Source organism: Hyaena hyaena, unplaced genomic scaffold (assembly GCF_003009895.1).
Source record: "Hyaena hyaena isolate Hyena2069 unplaced genomic scaffold, ASM300989v1 scaffold_6, whole genome shotgun sequence".
Lineage (NCBI taxonomy): Eukaryota > Metazoa > Chordata > Mammalia > Carnivora > Hyaenidae > Hyaena > Hyaena hyaena.
Window position 1 is genome coordinate 3,690,251 of NW_024080638.1, and position 25,616 is coordinate 3,715,866.

Sequence of the window (25,616 nt, forward strand, 5' to 3'; positions counted from 1 at the left end):
ATCCCTTAAAAAAGTAGTCTTAATAAGCTACAGAAATAAGCATAATCATTACTTAACATGATTAGCTTAGGTGTGAGCAGTCTTGTATTATCTACCCTTGGGTTGCCCCATAGTGCCTATGTCCCCTATTTCAGGGGAAATGTTCACATTCACTCTCCAAGAGGAAAAAAGAGTGAACTAGGTTAATCTCTTATTTCTCCAAGAAACAACAGAGTTAAAGAAACCAGAAGGCAGGGAGAAATAAATGCAATGAAACAAAGAGCCTTTATATAATCTGGTTTGCTGTTGTTACCATTCACCAATTAATTACCTGGCACTTCCAGTCCCTGGGGCTGTCTTACAGGTACTTTGTTTTCTTCCCTATTTGCATCATTTGGTTGGACTAAGAATGGTTTGCATATTTGAGGAAAATTGCAAAATTGGCCATTCTTCAGATAGTTTTTCCCCAAATGCTATTCAGGTAAGGTTGTCCTTCTTTCCCCCAGTTCCAATATAAGCCAAGTTAATTTGATAATAATATCAAAACAAAACAAAAGTTAATAAAGATACAAAAAAATCATTAATCTGAATAATCTTATATTAATTTTATAGTTTTTTTCCATACAAGTCGAATTATTGCCATTGATTCTTAGCAAAGCAAATGTATTGACTCAGTTCTGTTTAACTATTACATCAAATTAAAAAAGTGGCACAAGCAATTTGTATCTCTGATGAAAACATGTTATAAACATTAGAAGTAACTGGAAAAACAGGAATATTTATGGAGGAAATATACTTGATATTTGATTTATAAAACTGTTTTCAAAGAACTGTTTTCACAGGGGTATCATAAGTTTAATACTCCCTAAATCAACACCACAGCTGTACCATCTTTACTTCTCACTTACCCTCCAGATAAACTAAGTTCACAATTTACCTCAAAAGTCCCTCTCATCTTATGGGAGTACCCAAATGATTTCTTTTAAAAACCTAATTGAGAAATGCTACTCTCATTTTCAGTATCCAGAGCTTTTCTGCATCTCTACAAACCAAAGCTAATTTCCAAGGACAGCAAAGCCTATTATTTCACTAGAGATGTGCTGCTGTTCCTTATTACAAGTTTCTACAATTAGCTCTTTTGATTCTGGAAGGAGCTCTACATGGCATGCCCAGAATGACCACGGCCCCAGACCCACTTAAATGATTATTACCTAACCACAGGAGTAGGATTGGGATATTCTAATCCAAACCCAGGTGTCATTCTCAAACTTTCCCTTGTCTCTACATTCAATCAATCACCAAATTCCTACCAATATTACTTGTAAAGTTCTTCTTAAATCAGTCCTCTTATCTCCATTTCTATTATCATCATCATATTATCTCTTATCTGATGGAACCCCCCCTTGATTCGAACTCCATGTCCTCCAAACAAGCTCCTATTTATCCACAAGCATGTTCTTCCTTCTGTGCTTCCCATTTCAGTGAACAGCACCTTATGTATCCAATCTGATCCAATCTGCCAAGTGACAAAGTAAGTGCAGAGCTATGGAACAGCTATAGCCTGAAGCCCAGTCATATTAATTCTAAGATGGCTCAAAAAGAACAAGAGAAATTCAGCTTACTTAAAGGAGAGACAGTCTATAGACTATGAGAGAAGTCTCTTTTTAATATTTAGTTACCTAAAGTAATCTCAAATTCTAAATGCTATAATTACATATTCAACACTAAGGGAAAATAGAATCTTTCTGATTGGGTCCCTTCTAATAAGAAGACCATGGGTTCCCAGGAGGTTTGGGTAAGAAGGCAGAAATGGATGAAGATAGAAAGGCTGTAGGACAAGTATTGGTTTTTGAGTTCTTAAAACAATCCCAGGAGGCCCTATGGTGAAATTTGAGTGTCTCAGAATAAGGGGGACAATGACCTAGCTCAGAGACTGACTTCAAGTATGAGAACACTAGCATCTCTTCTCATTGCTTACCATGTTGTTTGCTACTTAATTGGTTGGTTAAATGATAACGTGCAACATATCTGATAATTTTTCTAGTAATGAGAGTCAAGATACTCAGAGCAGAACAAAGGAAGCTAGAATACAGCAAAGGCTTTTCAATAATAGCTGTAACATGAGTTACAACAGTAGCAGAGAGAAATGAGGATCCGAAGAATACACTCTGTCCTTTTAGGGAACCACTGGGCAGGTGCAAGGTAACAGGCAGGCTTGTCATAATAACCATACAGAACAGGAAAAACAACACTGACACTGGACTCAGTCCAACCAATAATGGCTAACTGAAAATTGGACTTCTTTGTCAGAAAAGCTATTCATATGAGCTTAGTGATAAAAGTCAAGACACAGAAAAGCGGTACAAGAAATCAACCAACTCTATCTCAATTAATTCCACATAAGGATCCTTTTGAATAACAAGATACTTTACCAGTAAACAATGGATGGACCATTGATTAAACACAACAGAGTTTCCCACCTAAAGAGGAATTTCTTTTCAGCCCTAAGGAAGTTAAGATTTTCCGAGGACAGGTTACCCAAATCTAAAGAAGAAACCATTAATGTAATATCCAGCTTCGACTATGTAGTCCAAAAATAAGTATAGGATTTTCCTGTTTCAACTCTGGTCTATCTGCAGTGGATGCTAGTGTTATCAAGGACAGGAAAGCCACTTCTCTTCATTTCCTAAACAAGTCCTATGACTAAATGATCACTCTTCTTTAAATGTGGACATCACTTTACCTTTTCATATATGAAACTTGCCTCAAATAAAAATCCATGTGCCTTTAAATACTTTATAAGAGCATCGAAATATAAGTCATTTGGACTATTACAGAAATCTTTAAATGTAGGATCATGGCAAACATTTATTATACTTTACAAATTACACTACATTTACAAAGTCTATCATTTCCTAATTTTAAAAAACAAATCAGCAATTATCCTAAATAGGTATTTTTTTTTAAATATGAAATGTTTAAATGTGCAATTCAGTAAAAATAAGTATGTAATTTGATGTTACTGTGACTTACATGGCATTTTATTAAAAAAAAAAAAACAAACAAGCATGCTTGACACTAACAGAAGCCGTTCAAAGGGAAAAAAAAAATACATGAAACACATAAACATAAAGAAGAGGATACACAATACAATGGGAAATAAACAAAACTCCCAGTTGATATTAAAATAAAGAAGAGGATGCCTTCCTATACATTGTGCAGTGCTATTCTACATGTTGTAGAAATACCAATGAACTTACCCACCACAGGAAATATTCCAAGATTATGCAGTCATCAAAGAAAGAGATTCCATCCAAGTGGAAGGAAAGCAATTCAAAAATCAAATAACTACATTCATTTCATTATGAAGTTAGTAGAATTAAATCAGAGAATAACTGTATTACAGAAGAGCTTTTATACTAAAACTAAGAAACAATTTAGATAAAATGTAAAAGGACCGAATTTTAGTAGAAAAACTAGAATATTAACATTATTTCAAAGAAATCCACCATACTGTTGGACAATAAATTATACTGCTTAGATACTATAATAAAGGACAGACACCATTTTCATAGTTTTTCCGTGGAAGATATGTTACTGTAAAAACAACCCACTGGTTTATAACAAGATAATTCATACTGCAACTGAGGTTTGACATTAAAAAACTAATAGAATTAATTAAAATAATAAGGTATTTAAATTTGTGGACAGTTTCTCACCTCGTCTTCCTCCAAACACATCATTTATTTCTCTTAGCAGTGTTGACATGTCACTAATTTGGGATTCCCAAGCTTCACAAAAGACATCCAGGTTTTCTTTAGCAATTTTACTAGATGGATGCAATGTCAACGTTTCAGCAGCAGAAATGATCTAATGAAGCACAACAGACACAGGCGTACATTTCAAAATCTTAGTTCTTAGAATCATGTTGGAGACCAAACTTAAGTCTGTACTGTTCAACTCCACAAACAACCATGAAGTGATTTCCACATATAAGCTCCATGTTGGCTGATGTGGAAGTACATAGAACAAAACTCGTTGTTTCTCATAATCTGATCCACAGATAAATAGTATGATTATATACAAACATTTATTCAGGGAGCAAAGATCTTTATTTCAGGAAAACTGTTTCAACAAAGTTATTTCCATAGCATAATTCAAAAAGCTATACTCAGACTAAAAGAGTGTACTGTGTACTGCAGTACAAGAGATGGTGGAGTAGTTGTGGTAGCAGTTGTAGTCACAGGGGTAGTGGTAGTGGTGGAATAGTAGTAGTATTAGGAGTGGTAGTAATAGTAGTAATAATGGTAGTAGTAATTAGGAGGAGGAGGAGGTAGTATTATTGGTAGTGGTGGTAGTAGTAGTAGTAGAAACATATATACACACCTATGAGTATATGGCAGATATGTTCTTGAAATACTGTTTTAGGGCTTGATATACATTAGTATTAATCTTCAGAAACACACAAACAAAATACTTAACTATCCTTCCCAAATAAATATTATTCCCACTATACAGCTCGAGAAACCAAGGCTCAGAGATACCAAGTAACTAATATGTGGCTATTGATTCACCTACTATGTGGCAGGTACTGTACCCATGTTCCAGGAGCGGGGGAAACAGCTGTGAATGAAACAGATAAATTTGTCTGTCTTCATGGGGTTCACATTATAATAGAGGGAGACAGACAGTAAAAAACATACAAGTAAACATTAAGATATTTTACAAGATGATAAATTGTATGTATAAAAATAAAGGATAAGAAAGATAGAGGGTGTTAGAAGGTCACTGAAAAGGAGGCATGTAAAAACAAAGAACTGACGAAGTCAAGAGGCCATGAGGAAGTCTAGGGTGAGTCATTTGGGATAAGTTGGGAACACTTCTCGTGTGTTTAAGGAACAGCCAGTAGGCCAGTGTGACTAGCCTGACATGAAAAAAGGAAGGTTACCAGTGGCCATGTGAAGAGGAACATGCACAGTAAGGACTGGACTTTACTGTGAGTGAGACAGGAAGTCACTGAAGAGCTTTCAGAAGACTGATATGATCCACTCCAAGCTCCCTCTAAGGGAATTAAAGTGACAAGCTCCTCCCGGGCAGGCACAGGCCCATGGGCACAGGGCTTGACAAGTAGGTGGCAGCCTCATGAGCATAACACAGTTCCCAGCTTCAGGGAAGGTAGGTACATGCGCTTGCCAGAGAACCATGGGTTAGATTTCTGCAGTAGCACCCTCTTGCCCAGGAGCTACTGCATGCTATACAATCTATTCAACTGTGACCTGGAAAGGAGTGTGTGTGTGTGTGTGTGTGTGTGTACTTTGAGAGAGAGAGAATGTGAGCAGGGAAGAGAGGCAGAGGGAGAAAGAGAGACACAGAGAGAGAGAATCATCACTCAGTGTGGACTCCAATGCAGGGCTCAATCCTATAACCCTAGGAGCACGACCTGAGCTAAAATCAAGAGTCTGACACTCAGGGCACCTGGGTGGCTCAATCAGTTAAGTGTTTGACATCGGCTCAGGTCATGATCTTGCAGTTTGTGGGTTAGAGCCCCTCATCAGGCTCTATGCTGACAGCTTGGAGCCTGCTTCAGATTCTCTCTCTCTCTCTCTCTCTCTCTCTCTGTGCCCCTCCCCACTCATTCTCTCTCTCTCTCAAAAACAAATAAACATTAAAAAAAATTTTTTTAAAGAGTCAGACACTCAACTGACTGAGCCCTCCAGACACCCCTAGGTCTAACATTTTAAAAGAAATAAAAAATGACATAGCTAAAGTAGAGATGTCCAGAAATAAATATAAATTATCCCAGAGGCATGCTCTAATTCTTTAAATGATCCCTTTGTGAAACAAATGGCAAAGACTAGGAGCGAAAGCTGAGGCTGTGGGAACAAAAATGCTTCTCAAGTTATAGAAGTTGACAACAGGCTCTACTGCTGCCCTGAGGAAGAAAGTATGGTTGTCCCTAATATTCCTGCTGCAGTTAAAACAGTAAGCAGAGAATTACAGCCAAACAGCAAGCAGGGCATGGGGGTAACAAGAGCTGACTGCATATGGCAGGAGAGTCAAACCCTTCAATCCCACTGAAATATGCAGGATGAATCTCAAGTGGACAAGCAAATATTGAAGCCTCGGTTTTTCCTAATAAACACAGATCCTCTGGTTATAATAAAATGTTCAGCTGATGGTCATTGCTAAGGGTCACTCATGTTGTTACCGCTTCCACAAGAAGCCCTTGACGCTGTTCTCTACAGGGAAGCATATGGTCCTCCAGCGTTCATCACTGTTCTGCTAGAGGGCACATGTCACCACTGTCTCTAAGTCACTTGCACTGTTCTTAACTATAAATCCAAGGGCTCTACATCTACCATCCAGTACTGCCGTTAGGAGTAAGTCCTTGGCTGATCATGATAAGTGGAACAAGAACACCCAGTGAGTTGTATTTTAGAGCTTCGACTTAAAAAAGAAATGAAGTTCTGCCCCTTCCTTTTCTCTTTAATTTGACAGGGACAGTATTAAATGGGGGATCAATTTTTAAAAGCCTCTTGGAAATTATAAAGACAAAGAAGTATTTCAGAAAATTCAGGAAAAAAATAACTCCTAATTCTTCCAAACAAGTGCAAGAACTTTCATTTCTACATATTCCTATATGCATTTTCTTAGTAGCAATGATACTAAGTATATAAATCTGTATCCTGCTTTTGTCATCTAACATTTTAACAAAACATTTTTCAATGTTGCTAATTCTAGTTGTCATAATTATTATTTTAAGGTCATTATGTATTATTTGCCTGACTTCAGATAGTTATTTTGCTTCCAACTGAATCTTACTGTAAGTAATGCCGTAACATTGTTTCAGTTTTTGTTTTTCTAATTTGCTATGTCCTTAGAAATCCCAGGTCAAAACATGTAAATATTTTTATGGCTTGGTCCATAATGGTAACTTACTTTTTTAAAAGATGTTATTTTTTTAAGTAATATCTATACCCAATGCAGGGCTTGAGCCCACAACCCTGAGACTTAACAGCAACACTCCCCACCAAATGAGTCAGCCAGGTACCCTGGTAACTTACTTCTCAAATGTATCACAACAACCTGCATTGTAAACAACTTCACTGAAAATAAATATAAACTAGGACATCAATTAAATGGGCAAATCTCCAGTTTTGCAGATGAGCAGCTAACCCAAGGCAATGTCATCTCTGTTCGGGCATGCTATCGATGAAAACTCCATTATCTTCGTTACTCTCAACAGGTTTGACCTCTAGTGATACAGAACCATGCACATCTTCCTTCCACACAATTTGTTATGACACTCAGACAAGACATAATATAAAGGAATGGTCTGCTATTAATCATACCTGTTGGCCAGTAACCTGAAATGTCTCCTCTGCATGTATACAGGTTATTTCAAGAGGTTCTGTCCCAGATATATGTCGCAACAATCGACAGGCCTATGAGAAAACATTTCAATAGTTCAACTTCCACATTCTCATTCTTCATAATACAGGTTTTCATTTTATAATTAAGAAAGAAAATAAAGCCTTTCACATAAACTTATTAAAACCTTATTAAATTAAACCTTACTTGTTAAAAATCAAGTTGTACATTACTGAGATTAGTCTAACACTATATTGGTTACCAATAGATTTTCTAGGAACAAAGCAGGAACAAATAAGGATAGGGCATATTGTCTCTTTGTCCCTATTTCTTATCTGATAATGGCAGGTGGGCACAGAATACTAGAATCAGGAGGAATCTTTGAAAGGATCTCCTGGTACCCACACATTGTACGTATGAAGAAACTTCACTCAGAGAAGTGACTTGCCCAAGACCCCTCAGCTACACTATGTCAAGCTACACATTCTGTCTACCAACAAACAACATTTCTCCTCAGGGTCAATTAATTAACACACCTTTCACAGGAGATAATACTGGATTAGGCAAGGCTGATGTAGTGAGAGCCTTTATCAAGGAAAATTATTGAAAATCTTGAGACTTAAGACAGAAAGCCTTTTTTCCACTTAAAAAAATTGCTGCAGGATTCCTATAAATAGCGAGTTTGTTTACAGTAATAATATTTGGTTTATGAAACATAACAGCACTGGGGCTGGGGAAATTAAGTGAAGGTGATCAAGACACAGAAATCTCCAGCTATAAGATAAATAAATTGTGGGCCTCTAAAATAGAAGACTATAGTTAACAATACTGTTTTTGTATATTTGAAAGTTGCTAAGACAGTAGATCTTAGAAGTTCCCATCACAAGGAAGAATTTTCTGTAATCATCTGAGGTGATGGATGTTAAGTAAACTTATTGTGGTGATCATTTCACAATATATACATATATGAAATCATTATATTGTACACTTTAAGTTTACACAATGTTATATATCTTTAAAAATCAATTTTAAAAAAAAACATAAGAATCAAATCTATTTTAAAATGGAGATAGAGTCATTTTAAGAATGCTCCCTAGCAGTTTTCACATGCAAACAAGTAAAGGAGGGGAAGCTGGTCCACTTAGTCTAAAGAAAGTTTCTTTCTAAATATTGGTCTTTGAGATTTGGTGAGCAGGGCAGAGCAGGTGATATGGAGATAGCTCTATGGTTCTATCTGTGCATTTGTATACATGTTGGATACACCTCATATGTACAAGATATACACAGGTTAAGTATATATATTTTTTTACTAAGAGATGTTTGATTGTCTGATGTTTTCAATAAATGGAAGGCGCAGAATCTCAGTTGACAATTGAACTTATAGCAAAAGTAGCAGGGGAAGCACCACTAACATGCAACAGAGATCTGGGCAGGACAGAAGAGGTTCAGAGAAGAAATATTGTGCTGAATGTCTTCTCTTTGTCCCTCCACATCCACTCTCCCTCCTTCTCAAACTTGCTTTTTGCCCTGGGACACTGACATAAGGTCCACAGTTCTGTTTGGTCAATGGGAAGTCCCAGCAACAGACCAGCAGGAATGAAAGGAGTAAGAGCCTTTATTCTCACACTCTTTCCTTGCAAGGGTGCCTCGGGCTGTGTCTAGTTCTGAACTCAAACCTCTCAAGGTAGCTTTCTGCAAGAGTCTATGCCCTTCCAGTTTCCAGTAACCACCACTTGCTCTCCCTATTAATTTGGGCCTGGGAGCAGTCCCAGTTCTACCATCACTAACCCCAATTACCACACTGCCATGGTTCCCCCCACACCCTGTCTATGCAACTGTCAATAGCTCCTTTATTAAAGCCTCTTTAAATTATCCTAATTCAAGTATGCCATCTCCTTCTGCTGAGACTCCACAGATTCAAATAGAAACAAAGTCATACACTCTATCTCCATTACTCTACTCCAAAGCCTAATCTCTCTGAGAGAATAAAGACAAGAAGATGAGTAAGTGCATCTGTGGGGTCCAGCATTTTTTCTTGTTTTGTTTTAGAGACCAGACTGTTGTTAGAACAGATAAACATTATACCTTTAAAACTGCAAAGGAGACAGAGGAAATGCTCATATAAGTTAAACAAAAACTGTGTGAATGGTAGCACAACTATCATGAAACCATAATTTCTTTAACAAACAAACCTATTACTCACCTCAACAAGCTGCTCTTTCTGTTCAGAGAGTTTACAGGCATATTCAGCCAAACCTTCTAAATTTCCTTCTACTCCAGTAAGTTTTAATGCTTTTAGAACCACATGATCAGCATGGTATTTTAACAGATCTGCTGCCAGCTGAGTTGCTGTACTGTGAAGCTGCAGATGTGGGGGGTGAAGGGTAATGAAAGAAAGACAACAAACAAGAAGGTTCTGTAATCAAGCACCTCATGAGCACTTTAAAAACGAAAAGGCAGTCTCACTTGATCCACTGAGAGGAAAGTGTAAAGTTCCTTGTGGTAACAGTAGAAGTTGTACAGCACTGGGCAGCTTGCAAGTTCCCAGGGTGGGAGTGACACCGACATCTTGGAGCCCCCTGATGTTGGCAGTAATGCTGTGTACAGAAAATGGACTGCTCAGCCAGTGCAGAGTGGCTGGTCCCTATTTCACCCTGCTATTAACCAGATCTTTTCCATACAGCTTTTCTCTTACTTAAAAAATGCTTCTGCTACTCTAAAACTTAGGAAGGAATAGAACAATTCCTTATTGGGGTGCCTGGGTGACTCAGTCAGTTAAGCATCCGACTTTGGCTCAGGTCATGATCACACGGTTCATGGGTTCAAGCCCCGCATCGGGCTCTGTACTGATGGCTAGCTCAGAGCCTGGAGCCTGCTTCAGATTATGTATCTGCCTCTCTCTCTGACCCTCTCCTGCTCATGCTCACGCTCTCTCTCTCTCTCTCAGAAATAAATAAAACATTAAAAAAAAGAACTATTCCTTATTAAGAAGATGGTGTTCAGAGTACTAAGAGGAAAATCAAATGGCAGTTCATGATCATTAGTGTTTTCTAATAATAGACTTTTGAAAAGGTATTGATGTGAAATTCAGTCAGTTAGGTATTAGTCACAACTTGATTAAACACTCAGACCGTGGCAGACCCTGTACCAGAGGATGGACATACATGACAAGTAGGACACAACCCCTTCCCTCAGGGGGTTACATCCCATCTGTAGTTCTAGCCAGAACTTTACCCCCCAACTCTTGGGTCACAGGTGAAATGAGAGATAAAGGGTAATCAAAACCCCAAGGCTATAGTTGGCCTGGAATGGATTTTAAGCATGGCTCACTCTCAGCAGATATCTTTGGGTCTGATCACTCCAAAATCTTCTTTTCATCTTGCCTTTTATTTAAAAAAAAAAAAAATGATGTGATGGGTTATTCTGGGTTTCTCCAGGAAGAGATCATTTTTAATAACACTGTCCTAAGGAAAATCTGACTTTGAACTAAGCCTATTGAATGAAATGATTTTTTTTTTTCTGGAAGTAATCCAAAGTCATTTCAAGTAACAGGACATGCTACAAAATTAACAATAGAGTAGTCCTCATTTACGCAATCAAGTGAGAATAATTACAGTCAGAAACAAAGACATTAAAATGTACTTTCCTCTGGAAACTAAATGCCTCATAAGAATTTGAAAATATTTTATTTAACCATCAGGGCCTTAGAGAATACCTAATGCCAGCCCTTTATTTTACAGACTATGAAACAGGTCCTTAGGGACCAAGTGACTTGCCCACAGTCACGTAAATCTGATGAGTGGGTCTAGAGACATCTTATTACCAACCGTGAGGGAGAAACGGCAAACAAACCGGAAGTTCCGCTCCATGCAATGAACTGACAGCAGCTCTACAGACATCATCTGCCTTCCTCCTTCTGAAAAGTCTTCCACGTTGATGTTGTTACACTCATTTCAAAGGTAAGGAAAATGAAGCTGGTAGAAAGCCACTCAGTCTATCACCAAAAGATTTTATTCTCTTACTGATAGTCAAGTTTTAACAATAATTTAGTTAAAATTGAAGAGGCTAGGGAAAAAATGGATAGGCTTTTTTTTAAACCAAAGAAAACCACAACATCCTTCTATGTTTAACAAGATATATAAATGAAAGTTCCAAAAGAGGCCAGTACAAAGTAAGATGTGAAACAAATCATCATGTATGTAATTTATAAAAGAAAACCAAAACCCAGTTTCATTCCCTTGAAGCCTGACTCTGCAGAAGTGTAAAAGAATAAAGGAATTAGAGATAAGGAAGCTGTCTGGAGAGTGGACAGATGCTTACTGAGTGCCACCTCCAGGCACCCCCAAAGTAGAGGGAGCTGCGTGACATGGGAGTTGCAGTGAAGGGCTGAGGCCCCACAGGAGGGACTCTGCAGAACATACCCCAGCATCCACGAGAGACAAAGTCAGCTCTAGACAGAGCCCAAAGCATCCTGTAAGGGTGCCAGTTTCAAAGAACTTTCCACCTCCCCACTTCCTCTCTTCTGGCCCTGAGCCACAGCTGGCAAAGATCAGGAACAGAAGCTAGATAAAGGAGGGGGGGCGGGGGATGAGAGCATGAAAAGAGACCAGAGACCACACCTTTCCCAAAAGCCCTAGGTGGGGCTGGGAAACAGGAGCCGAGTCCTACAATTGAATGAATATGGAAGTGGCGATTAATATATTAGAGAAAATATTCTCATTTTTACACTGAGACTGTGTCTCAGGACCTAAAGCACAGACTGGCAAACTCACTCTATGAAGGGTCAGATAGCAAATATTTCAGGCTGTTCAGGCTGCATAGTTTCTACTACACCCAACTCTGCTGTTGTAGTGAAAAAGCAGAAGACAACATGTAAGCACATGGGCAGGACTAGGTCTCCTGAAACTTTATAACAGACAACCTGGTCATAGTTGGCAAACATCTGACTTAAAGTGACTTGCAATCACCTGAGAGTGATCAAATAAGTCACGAGATGGCAAGGTTTTCATTCAGGAAGCAGAGAAATCTCAACCAAAAGAATATTTCTAAAAATAAATTTTATTAAGGTTATAGTTTATATGCAGTAAAATATACCAAGGGAGCTATTTGATGAGTTTTGACAAACATTTATATCTATATTGCGGTGGTAACTACCAGTACAATCAATATTTATTGCATTTCCATTACCCCAAAAAGTTTGCCTCTGCCCCTTTGTAGTGAATAGCTCCCAACTTCTAGCCCCAGGCAGCCACTGATCTGGTTTCTGACACTGTAAATTAGTATTGCTTTTCTAGAATTTCTTCTAAATGGAATTACACACACACACACACACACACACACACATGCTCCTTTGTGTCTGACCTCTTTGTGTTATGTTTTAGTGATTCACCTGTATTATTACCTGTATCGATACTGCTCCTTTTTGTTGAATAATATTTGTTATAGTTATACCAAAATTCATTTATCGATTCCTCTGTTGATAGAAATTTAGACTGTTTCCAGTTTGGGGCTATAATAAATAAAGCTGCTATGAACATCCATGTACAAGCTTTGACAGTGATGGCACTAATAAAATGGTGGCTTCCAAATGGGAACTCATTTTCTGGGCACACAGACATACTAATACTGATGCATCGCATACATACCATACAACATGAAAATTAGCAAAGAATTAAAAGAGGTAGGTTTCAAATGATACTTACTTCTTTCTTAAGTTCATTGAGGCTGTGGCTGATTTTCAATACAGAGAGTTCTAGTTCTTCACCAATACTTTTTGTTTTCTTGCTTTGCTAAAAATTAAAAATATATATAGTGTTACTTCATCTTTTTATCTAGTAATTCCAATTGTACTTGAACTATAAGTTACAATAAAGGTTTAATATCATTCTGTGAATTATAAAAAAAAGTAGATTTTAAAAATTCACCTGTTTATGTTTGGAACAGAAAACAGAATTTTAACTAGTTATATTTTCCCATTCTGACTATAAAAAGATGAATTTTTAAAATCTAATTTTCTTTAATAAATTTATCATGTCTAAAATGAATCAATTTTATCTTCTGCCTTGAATGCTCATCTCTTTGCTCTTAACGGGGCTAAAAATTAAAATCCTATCTTCCTTCAAATCTCTACATAAGAGAAAGACCTTTTCAGTTCACACAATCTAAATTATCTTCTTATCCATTCTAATCTTCTAAGTAATCATCCTCGCTTGCAATTACATAGTTACTTTTTTATTCTTTTTGTTTGTTTGTTTGTTTGTTTAAAGCCTTCCTTCCCCACTAGGCCTTGGTAAATTCCACGAAGGCTGGGACTACATTTATTTTTCTCACCAATGAATACACAATACCTAGCACAGCAAATGGAAGGTAGTAGGTAGTCAGTTCTTTGAATGAATACATTGTTAAATGTCACTATCTTCAAGAAGTCTTTTTATTTGTTTATTTTATTTTAGAAAGAGACACAGAATGTGAGAGGGGCAGAGGGAGGGGGGAGAGAGAGAAAGAGAAGGAGAGAGAGAATCTGAAGCAAGCTCCATGTACAGCGCAGAGCCTGATGTAGGGCTCCATCCCATGACCCAGGAATCATGAACTGAGCCAAAATCAGAAGTTGGAAACTCAACTGACTAAGCCACCCAGCCTCCCCAAGAGGTCTTCCTAATTCTTCTCCCTAAATATAAATTTGTCCTCCAAATCCATGCAACACATGGTCTGTACCTCTCCTGGGACACTTAGAAAACTTTCTGTACTTATCTTACCCCTTCTCTCATTGTTTTACATTGCAAAATTCTCACAGGCAAAGATTTTATCTTATTCATCTTTAGATTTCCGGTGCCTGGCATATAAAAGGCACTCAGTAACAACTGCTGAAAAAAAATGAATGAATGAACAATACATCTGGCATGCAGAGCCAGTGCTTGTGAAATATGGAAAAGGTGTTAATTGCAAATTTAAGTATTGATAGACTTGGATTCCTAACACAGACAACACTTCCTCAAAGTAACTTTTTAAATTGACTCTGGGTTTAAAATTTAACACTGACACAATCTATACTTAAGGTTAGATATCACAGAGATATTTCAGGTAGAGTCTGAGGCCTCTACCTTTCAATTCTGGAACCACTCTCTCCAAGAGTCTCGATACACACTTTCTGTGTTGTCTCACTCTGTCCATCTTTTTTTTTCTTTTTAAATCTTAAATAAACTCTACACCATGTATAGGGCTTGAACTCATAACACAAGATCAAATGTCACAAGCTCTACCCACTGGGCCAGCCAGGCACCCCCAAGTCTGTCCATCTTTACCACTCTAGTCCACATGGCATCCCAGGCTCTATGCATGCCAGCAGTCTAACCTTCAAATGGATGCTCACCAATCTTAGACCAAGAAATAGGGCAAGGGTGAAAAATCTCTCACTTGGCAGCTGATCTACCCACTGCATCTAGACGTCAGTAAGTTTTCTAAATTGTTGTATCTGTAAATCAGCTGTCCTCAGAGTTAAGAAGTGTGCACGTCTGAATGGTTCTGGCAGTAAGACTTGGGTCCCAAGAACCTGTAGGCAGGGGTCTACCCTCTGCTCTTCACTCTGAAGAAGCATTCTGGGGAGGAATTTTCCAGAGGTGGGTTTGGTGGATGACTGGGGACTATGAGGTGAACTCGTGATGGTGGTAGAGAATCCAGGCTGGCCAGCCTGAGAAACTGAGAAACAAAAGGCCCAGAAATGTCAAATACTGTGAGCGCTGGATGGGGGGGATGCTTTGGCCAAGGAGGGGGGAGAAAAGAGATGAGACATCCTTGTCCCATTCTAGGCCACAGTCATACTCCTGGTAATTATATTAGCTTGCACAGTTCTTGGGGCTTTAGGGAAAAGCTATTGTATTAAGGATTATTGTATTAAGAATTCAAATTGTTCTTACATTTTGAATCCACACAGAAATCAACTGCCGTAGTTCCAGCCTCGCCTGAGTGGACACTTCCAAGATGCGCTCCCTGTGCTCATGGCTGGTGTAGGCAGAATCAGTAAAATCCTCTGTGCGCTCCAAGATGACTTCCAAAGTCGCAGAAAGATTCTCTTTTGACTGAAAATAAAGATTCTCTCGAAGAGCTTCAATGTTCATCTGTGAACAAAAAGGACAGACATCTATATGAGTCAATATTCCCACCGAACCAAATGGGCTGTAATTTCTAACAGTGCCCAGAGAGACACTAGCCATTTCTTCGCCTATCTGAGTGCTTGGGGGAAATACAGCCTCTAGTGATGACTCTATTCTCCAGGACACATTGCTCAGGAGCCACCAGTGGCCATGCAGAGATTCACCGTGATGGCTGTTAATAGCACATTCCTAGGAGATCAGTAAACACTAAGGCAGAAAAAGCATTATCGTGTAGCAACCGGTAGGAAAAATGAACCAGCCTGCAAGTAGAAAATCTGCATCTGAGAAAATCCTGAGGCCAAGTCCTAGAAGGCGCCACATCCAAATATGAACTTGTACTGAGCCCAGGGGGAAAGGGTGTGGAGGGTGTGGGTATGGGAAGGGCTGGGAAAGACATCAATTTTTTCCTCCTCAATTCAGCAAAACTCTCCTAGGCGCCTAATCGGTCTCTCTACATTTTGTGTTATGTCCCCTACAGCACCACCTTGACCAAAATATTCTCTACCATTCCTACCTGTATAATCTTTCTAAAATGGAAAGCTTCTGATATTGCCATCTTCCTCTAACTGACATCTTACCACCTCTAAAATTAAGCCCAAATTTCTCCTGCATAACACAAAATCCTCTAGGGTCTTGATGACATTACAGATGTTTCTGACAGTCTATCTCACCACCCCCCAATGTCCCAGACAACCTGTCACTTCAGCCATCCTTTACTCAGAGTTCCCTAAATATGTGACTGACACATGCTCACCGGCACACAGTCTTTCTCTCTCTCAGCTTTCTACTGACACTCTGCCACTTCAATTGGATTTAACCTCCAGCTCATGAGATGTGTCATAGAAACAACTTGGGCCAAGAGGTGATCCGTGGTAATGACCATGACTGTGGTCACATTGAATGCGCTGATAAGGATGGCTTACACTTGTTTAGCACTTTAAAGTCCTTTCATAAATATAGTTTCAAGATAATCCTTACATCTGATCCATTTTCACATGACTCATTGAAATACCAAGATTTGGAAATGCCATGGCGGTGGGGGTGGGGGGCTTGCTTTCCCTTCTCCTCTCGGCCCAAGTTGTCTCCAGTAACTACTCCATCTTAGGTAAACAGCATATTTTTTTCTTTTAAGCTAGGAAAGAACATGGATAAAAGTAATGTGTGGAATTAACAATAAGCATCTGAGATTGAGAATTTAAACAGGATTATAACATAAAATCAGTCATGTTGACCACATACCATTTATGTTTAAGGTTTTTGATTCTGCCTTTTGAAAAAACATATATATGCTTTTAAACAGCAACTTAGGGGCGCATGGGTGGCTCAGTCGGTTAAGCGGCTGACTTCGGCTCAGGTCATGATCTCGCGGTTGGTGGGTTCGAGTCCCGTGTTGGGCTCTGTGCTGACAGCTCAGAGCCTGGAGCCTGCTTCAGATTCTGTGTCTCCCTCTCTCTCTACCCCTCCCCTGTTCATGTTCTGTCTCTCTCTCAAAAATAAATAAACTTAAATTAAAAAAAAGAAAAAAGCAACTTAGTAGTTTTTTCCAAAGACTATTCAATTATATGGTTTCATAAGATTTGTCCACATACTCAGAGTACTGAGCATAGTAATGCAGCTTTCTGCTATAGATGACAGAAAGAAAAGAAGGTAAGATGCCAAAAAGATACCCACTGACCATGAGACGGAGTCTATTCCTAACAGCTCTGCCCTCCAGAATGCCTGGTGGTGAAGGGGCAGCCAGAGCAGCTGGCGGCATCCACAGGCACAGCACTGCCCTGGGTTAACCCGGAGCCGAAGTACAGCACCAGGAGGCAAAGACCTAGCTCTGGCCCTGTTTGTTTCCCTAATTATCGTTTAACCCTTGACAAGACACCTCCGTCATCCCCAACTTTATAAAAACAGGAATAAAAACTCTAAGAGAATGACTGATCTTTGTAGCTTCTTTCTCCTTAGAAAGAGAGGGCAGAACCGGCAGCATACAGGCAAACCCGCAGGTATAACCTGAAAGGTCACAGACTTTGGGATTTGTGAGTCCTGCTTCTAAAGAGGGGTTCCGCCACTTACTGGCTTTCCTCCTCAAAAACAGGAGGATAGTAAGACCCACCTAAAAGGGAAGTTAGAGATTAAATTCGATAATTTAATGAGGAGAATGGCCCCTAAAAATAACTGTCCTTTCCATGCCTTTCTCTCACCCCATGTTCCTACTTAGACATTCACGCAATTAAAAAGATGAAAGAATGCCATCCTTGCTGCAGCCTTTAGCTGATTTGACAACTACTGAGAGCCCTAGTCTTCCCAGCTGTTAGACGGGGTCATGCTCGATGATATCCTAGGGCCCCCCTGACGCAGCCCCTGCTCTTCCACAGAGAGTGACTTCACCACTTCTCTGACTTCCCATGAGAAGTTCTGCCCTAAAATGGTGGGGATTCGGAGTCACACTGCCAGGTTTCAAATCCTACCTCTGGCACTTCCTAGCTGTCATATTACTTAATCTCTGTTTCCCAGTCTCCTCAACAGTAGAATGGGGATAATAACTATAGTTCTTATGAGGATTTTATATACCCATACATTTAAAGCATTCAAGCAGGGCACAGAATAAGTGCTCAATAATACATGTTAGCATGTATGAGTGTTCATTTAAAAATTTTAATTACCAGGACACCTGGTGGCCCAGTCAATTCAGCGTCTGACTCTGGATCTTGGCTTCAGTCACGATCTCATAGTTTGACCCCTGTGATGGGCTCTGCACTGACAAATCAGAGCCTGATTTGGGATTCTGTCTATCCCTCTATCTGCCCCTCTCCCCCACCTACACACATGCACACACGCTCCCTCTCAAAATAAACTTAAAAAAAATTTTTAATTAACATTAATACTATTGCTACAGTCTCAAAGTATCAGCTGTAGAGCCCAGGGAAGAGTAGAGATTCCAGCAGAAATGATTTGCTATCTGTCATCATCCACGGATAGTACAACACTGCTCCAAATACTGGGAAGGCCCTTCCAAACGGAGGACAGGAGGCTCCCACTGAACCAGATGGCTACACAGGGCCAGGGTAGCTACCATAACCCAAGACCAGTATTCTTTGTACAAACTACACTAAACCAGATGTTACTGAACATTAAGTTTATACAGAGTGGCACTATCTGAAAGAGAAATACCCACTTTGGTGAAGCCTCTATTCTAAAATAGTATGCCAAAATATAGATACTACATCTAATGATGCTCCTTTGATATGGAAAGAAAAAAAAAAAGAAAATATATTCTCTCTATTCTTACCTTGAATTCTTTAATTCCAGTAAAAATACTGACAGATGAAATGTCAGTCTCTCCACTGGGTTTGCAGTCAGTCACGATTTCAATCACCTTATCTAATGCCACCTTCATTCGGTCAAATACTCCTTCTTTGTTTTTGTGGGCTGATTCACAGTTGGGATGCCTGAGACAGGTCTTCAAAACAATTTAACATTTTTATTTTAAGATTTGGCCCATACCATAATACACAAAATCTTACAGAGAACATGTCATGCTAATAAAAATGGTTCTTTACCAAAATCTCCTGGGTCCCTGGCTCACCCAGCTGCTTCTCCTCACTAAAAGTGGAAGCAGGATGAGTAAAAAGCGATAGCAAGGTTAAGTGAAAAAGGCACAGTGCAAAACTGTATCTTTATACTTCAGTAAGCTTACTTAAAACTTGGGGGAAAAAAACTATCTTTATCATGATTAAAACTATTTTAAAATGTTGCCTTACATGTGCAAAAACTAAAAAAGAATGAGGAAAAATGAACAAACGTTGCATGACTGTGGATGCATCTTTGATTTTTAAAAAATGAGAATGAAAACTGCTCACGGGCCTAGACGTGAACAGGGCCTTCCAAATGGGCTCCGATGGACTGTTTTTGTGGCCTCACTAATCCTAGCCTCGAGTAAATATTCTGAGCAGAAAAGGCAACTCTAAATAAACTGCTAACGAGCTGTTTCCTAGTTCGTTCTTGAATTGTACCAATATGCTGTCCAGCTGCTGTTTGGAATTACAAGCGCTCAATTCACAATTTTGTTAAAGGAGAATAAGGAATTAAAGGTAGGAATTGACAGAATAAACAAATTAAAGTCTGAATTAATGCTCCACTGTTACTCAACAGATCCTAACTTGCCTAGCTTTTTCAAGAGCACGTGCGCTGGCTCCCCAATGAGACTGGCAAGCCCTGCAGGCAGTGACAGTGTGTGACAGGCCGGAGTCACAGCACCCAGTACACCATCTTCCGCTCGGCTGCTCACTCAAAGCTGACTCACGGATTAACTGCTGTTTGGAACTGGGAAAGGAAGTTAGCATTCTTGCTAAAGAATAACAGATCTGGCTGCTGTGGCCTATGTTCTGATTTATCGCTCTGATCTTTGTAAAAATGTAAAAATATATGAGTTAGGTGAGTTTACTCAGGTAAAACAAAAGTGTTCCTACCTTTGAGGCTGTGAGAAGCATCATTGTACACTTTTCAAGAACTGCCCTTGCTGCTGCCATTTTTGCCTTTTTCTTCTCATCTTTCAGATCCTAAAAATGAAATAAAATCACTGAGTAGTCTAGGATCCAATACTCAATCTGATATCTTGGAAAAGCATTTATTCAACAATAACAAGACTCAACCAATTAACTAACATTGTTTATAAAGTGACAAAATGAAAAAAAAAACAGGATAAAGTTTTATAAAATGTCACCACTTTGACAGCAACACAGTGTGTGAGAAAAAACAGCTGCCCCTACTGAGGACAGCAGGGCCAGGGACTGAGACCGAGGGGGACGTTGCCTCGTAGCTCATGCCCTGGTGGCCTGCACACCAGACATCCTCATGCCCATGTGGACACATCTCAGTCCTCACCGGAAACCATCACCCTAGGCTTTACTCAATTAGCAGTGGCCTATTAATCAAGCATTTATGGGCTATTATTTCCTTCCAAATAGACACTTAGAAGTCACCTCTTTCAGAGACCATGTCTGATTAATCCCTTCTAAGTATTTATTCATCTCAAAAGGAAATTTATTTGTCCTAAACGTAACCAATCTTACCAAGGATGTTTCTTAGGTGTAGAGTTTCTTCCAACTAGAATGTGTGCTATTACAGAAAGTACCTAAATAGTGTGATCAAATCTACAACCAAATACACTCATAATTTGGTCACGACCATCTAAATCAGAGGTCAGAAGTCATTTTTAATAAAAGGCCAGATAATAAATTTTTTAGGTTTTCTGGGTCAAATGGTCTCTGAAACAACTACTTAATTCTGCCATTGTAGTGTGAAAGCCACCTTGAGACAATACATCAACTAACATGGCTGTGTCCCAATAAAACTTTACTAATGGTCACTGAAATTTGAATTACACAAAATTTTCACCTGTCACATTAGTGCTTTCATTTGTGACTTGTGAGCCATACATGACACCATATATTGTATGGTGAAAACGAATGATCAGGAAAAAAAAAATGGCATCTCAATCTGTTAGATGCCTGGTCCACAGGACAAAGAGAGGCCTCCATAAGACCCAGATGGTCCAAGAAACACCACGTTAAGCATAGAATTCAGCCTGCCACCTTCCAGGCCAATATGCTTCTTCTAACTCCAGCCACAACCAGGATAGTCCATGCCCAACATGACAGCCTACGTCTCAAACATCTCAAGAAGAGGCCCATTATTATATATTTAACCTGCTAACAAGACGAACATGTGCATGAGTACCCCAACAAAGAAAAGTCAACCTTAGATATAACATGGTCTTCCACCTTCCTAAATTTAGGAACTTACAGTTTAAATTGGGGAACAGACCTATAAAAAACTAACATCACAGTGCAGGCTAAAAAGTACAGGCTCCAGAATCAGACATAACAGAGTTCAATCTGCTAGAAGAGTGACCATGGGAAAGCTTATTCCCCTCTTAGTTTCTGTCTCCGCAGGTGTAAAACAGTAATAACAATATCTATCTTGCAGGGATGTTTTTGAAATTAAATGAGATCATGTATATTAAATACCTAACACAGAGCTAATGCAGATAAACAATGCTTGAGTTATTACTACCGATCTAATATAGAATACTTACAGAAATAGGTCAGAGCAGAATAATATATAACAAGTTACAAAAAGAATTAACAGATACACAACAAAATACTATCAGAATGTATATGATGACTCAATTTATTTGTCTGAGCCCTGGTAGAAGAGTCAAATGTAGTTTCATAAAAGAGGAAATATTAGATCTGAGCCCTAAAGGCTAGTATGACCTTTCTCAGTGTGTGTGGTGAGAACATATTTAACTGTTACATGTATGGGAAAAAAACCATGTCGATTTATTTACTTTATCCTGGCCCCTTTATGAAAGGCTTTCAACACCAAGGCTATAATTTAATAAGCAAAGAAACCAACCCAAATGATCACAAAGATTACACCTCTTCAAAGGTGTGCATGTATTTGAAGATTTTTAAATGTGGTAAATAACATACATTTTGTCTATCACCAGTTAGATGTGCAAACTCCACCATTTCATTTCCAAATTGACTGAATATTTGGACAAACTCTTGAAAGCTATTCACTTTCTCTAGTCTTTCCATAGTTGCAAGAACCTGCAAAATAGAGAATATTTGTCAGGTGTGGGTGTGAAAGAGACTGAGATGTCAAAGCTGAGAGTAGAGGGAAAAGAAGAAACTCTGAATTCTAGGGGAAAGCAAAGGAGGAGAAGGCAGGGAAGGAGGAGCCCAGAGCAGTAAAAGCAGATCCAAAGGTCAGCATCATCTAGGGAATGATTTGTTGTTAGGATGGGGAGACTTGATGCTACTTGAAAATTAAAAGGAAAAAGAGTACATGAAATGCCTCGACAGACAGAGATCATTTACGTAGCAAAGTCTGGAGAAGGTGGAAGTGTGCAGGATGGAGGTAATCAAATCTTCAGAGAACTAGGGACTGAGGGAGGATATAGGCGATACACAGAAGCCTCAAGGTTCAGTGAACCAGGAACCCCATTCTTCCCAAGAAGTGGAAGAAGTAGAAGGAAGGTCACCTGCACCGTGAGGAGTGGAAAGGGAAATGTGGTACTTTCAGAGCTGGAAAACAGTTTGGATCAATCAGGAATTGCCCGTGTCAAATAAATTAATTGCCAAGAGGCTTGGGGAAGCCGGGGTGGAAAAGGGAGAAACCTCCAGCAGAGCCAACAGACAATGTTAGGTGTTTTCTCGATATTAGAAGTAAAGTAAATAAATGTGAAACATATTTTCAAATACTTGTCTCTAAAATAACAGCACTGGATTAGCTTTCGTCACACCAAGATAGGTAAAGAAAACACAGATATCCTGTGTTTACTTTTTAAAAATGAGGATATGATAGATGTTTGGCGTGTTAATCTGCCCTGGCAGCTCAGGAAGTGCAGGCGACTAGCACAGATAAGGCAGATTGCTACCACTGAGCAGAAACTCTATCTTTCAAAGACAGGAAGGTTTTCTCCTATCCTTCTAGCACTGCCTGATCTACCCCTCCAATTTCTTTTTCTCTTGAAACTCACACTCTGATTCACTCAACACTCATCTGGTAGTTTTGTCCTCTCACCTGACTGAGACAATCCCTTCCCTGGCAGACTGCCCTCCTTCTTGCCTAGGGAATTATCCAGGGAAAGAAGTGACTGTACATGCGCCGGCCTCCCGGATGATGGAGGAGCACAACCATTGTCTGAGAGACTGGGAAAGTTCTAGGCTGGGAGAGTTTAAACTTATTCTGTAAGCTTTATGATTATTCATAGTCTCTACAGATACTACAACAGAAATTTTGTAGTGTGGATAACTGTGGTTTCAGATGACTGAATTTATTTCTTAAGTTCATAAATTATTATCCTCTGACTCTGAAAAAAAAAAAGGTACTGAGGAATTTGGTATTTTTATCAACTATATTTCTACTACATACAGTGTCATAGTGTTTGGCTTTTCTTCCTGAATGTGTATATGTGAAAAGCTTTCATGAATAAGCTTCAACAAGTAGATAATGGTTTTCTGAGAAGAAATATTATTTGCATCTAACAGTTAAGACCCAGAACACACATTGTTTAGGAATTGTAAGTACATAAGAAATACCACTTTTAACCTATAGACAATTGGAATTGTAAACATTAAAACTGACAAGCATTGCCAAATTACCTGTAATTAACTTAACAGATGCTTTCTGAACAACCCTGAAAGTCACAAGTATAGAAACACAAGAAAGACAAGTACCTTATTTCTTGATGTTATTATCTGCTTAATGACCACTCGGTCTGCCAGCAACAACACTTTTGTCACTGAAGAAAGAAGTAATCTTGCAGCCTTTATAACTCCTGTTTTATCCGTAAAAATTGTGATCTGGCCATCAGACTCTGGGTGATTCAAGCTGCTTATATCTGTAAGTGCTGCAATTGTTTCTCCTAACAAGAAAGGCAAGGGTGAACAGTTAAATTGGGAATAAGATATACTTAAAGTAAAATCCAAACTTTACTCTTCAAGAGAGACAATGTTCAATGGTAGACATTGGCTTTGAAGTCCAATTTCAGGAAGAAGAAACAGCTTCTCTTTGATGACCACAAGGATTATCATTTGAGGCTTTCAAATGACAAAATAATGAATTTTGAGAACTTTGAAAATTTTGTTGCCTTCACCAAGTTTGAAAAACATATTAACTTTTGGTGTCAGTGGTATAGCAAACTACATGATCTAAATTTTTTTTAGTGTTTTATTTATTTCCAAGAAAGAGACAGCGTTAGCAGGGGAGGGTCAGAGAGAGAGGGAGAAACAGAATCCGAAGCAGGTTCCAGGCTCTGAGCTGGCTGTCAGCACAGAGCCCGACACGGGGCTCGAACCCATGAACTGTGAGATCATGACCTGAGCCGAAGTCGAACGCTCAACTGACTGAGACACCCAGGCGCCCCAGCAAACTACATGATCTAAAAAGCCTTCTGCTCTGGGGCACCTGGATGGCTCAGTCAGTTAAGCATCTGACCGTGGCTCAGGTCGTGATCTCCTGGTTCATGGATTCAAGCCCTGCATCAGGCTCTGTGCTGACTGCTTGGAGCCTAGAGCCTGCTTTGAATTCTTTGCCTTCTCTCTCTCTGCCCCTCCCCTGCTCATGCGTGTTCTCTCTCTCTCTCTCTCTCTCTCTCTTTCTCTCAAATAAATAAGCATTGAAAAAAAGAAGGGGTGTCTGGGTGGCTCAGTTGGTTAAGCATCCAACTTCAGCTCAGGTCATGATCTCGCAGTCCGTGAGTTCAAGCTTCACATGGGGCTCTGTGCTGACAGCTCAGAGCGTGGAGCCTGCTTTGCATTCTCTCTCTCTGCCCCTCCTCCAATCACATTCTGTCTCTCTGTGTGTCTCAAAAATGAATAAACATTAAAAATAAAAGTTAAGGGGTGCCTGGGTGGCTCAGTTGGTTGAGTATCTGACTTCAGCTCAGGTCATAATCTCACAGTTCATGAGTTCGAGCCCCACCTTGGGTTCTGTGCTGACAGCTCAGAAACTGAAGCCTGCTTCAGATTCTGTATCTCCCTTTCTCTCTGCCCCTTCCTGGCTGGCTGGCTGGCTCTCTCTCTCTCTCTCTCTCTCTCAAAAATAAACATTTAAAAAGAGTTAAAAAAACAAAAAGAAGAACGCAACGCAGAGCAGTAAGAAGCTGTTGATTTCCGTAATATCAATTATCCATCAATAAAACAATACAAATACATATTCTCCTTAACAATGAAACCAGGCTATAATTTATTCCAAACTTTATGGTTTAACTTAACAGGACTAAAAAAATAAACTTTCCATCATCTTGCAATGCTAAAGATAATTTTTTACATCCCAAGTAAACCTCAGTGCATAACAGATCGATTTTCTCACAAAAGCCCCCTTGTCAATATTATTACATACACCCAATAAAGTATCTGCCCATAGCTAAGGATCTTAAGTAAAAGTACCTGAACTTTAATGGACAGGTCATGGGGTTGACACAATCGAGATTTAGGATGAGTCTGGTGAAAGCACCTGGACTAGAAAGGAGAGACTCAAAGTCAGGGTACTAGTGAGGCAGCTATGTCGAAGGTGGGTATGAAATAGTAAGGATCTTGCAAGGACAGCAGC

General features: G+C 39.2%; 1 protein-coding gene across 1 annotated transcript in view; it reads right to left on the bottom strand.

The window, feature by feature from the left end:
- CTNNAL1 (catenin alpha like 1) overlaps window positions 1-25,616 on the bottom strand; it is a 57,794-nt gene that overhangs the window by 12,296 nt on the left and 19,882 nt on the right. The window contains exons 3-11 of the mRNA XM_039240739.1: window positions 23,741-23,928; window positions 21,989-22,108; window positions 19,961-20,050; window positions 18,781-18,951; window positions 15,264-15,464; window positions 13,053-13,139; window positions 9,554-9,712; window positions 7,332-7,424; window positions 3,699-3,849 (exon numbers count right to left, since the gene is read on the bottom strand). Of these exons, the coding sequence (XP_039096670.1) occupies window positions 3,699-3,849; window positions 7,332-7,424; window positions 9,554-9,712; window positions 13,053-13,139; window positions 15,264-15,464; window positions 18,781-18,951; window positions 19,961-20,050; window positions 21,989-22,108; window positions 23,741-23,928 (1,260 nt within the window). The remainder of the gene's footprint in view (window positions 1-3,698; window positions 3,850-7,331; window positions 7,425-9,553; window positions 9,713-13,052; window positions 13,140-15,263; window positions 15,465-18,780; window positions 18,952-19,960; window positions 20,051-21,988; window positions 22,109-23,740; window positions 23,929-25,616) is intronic.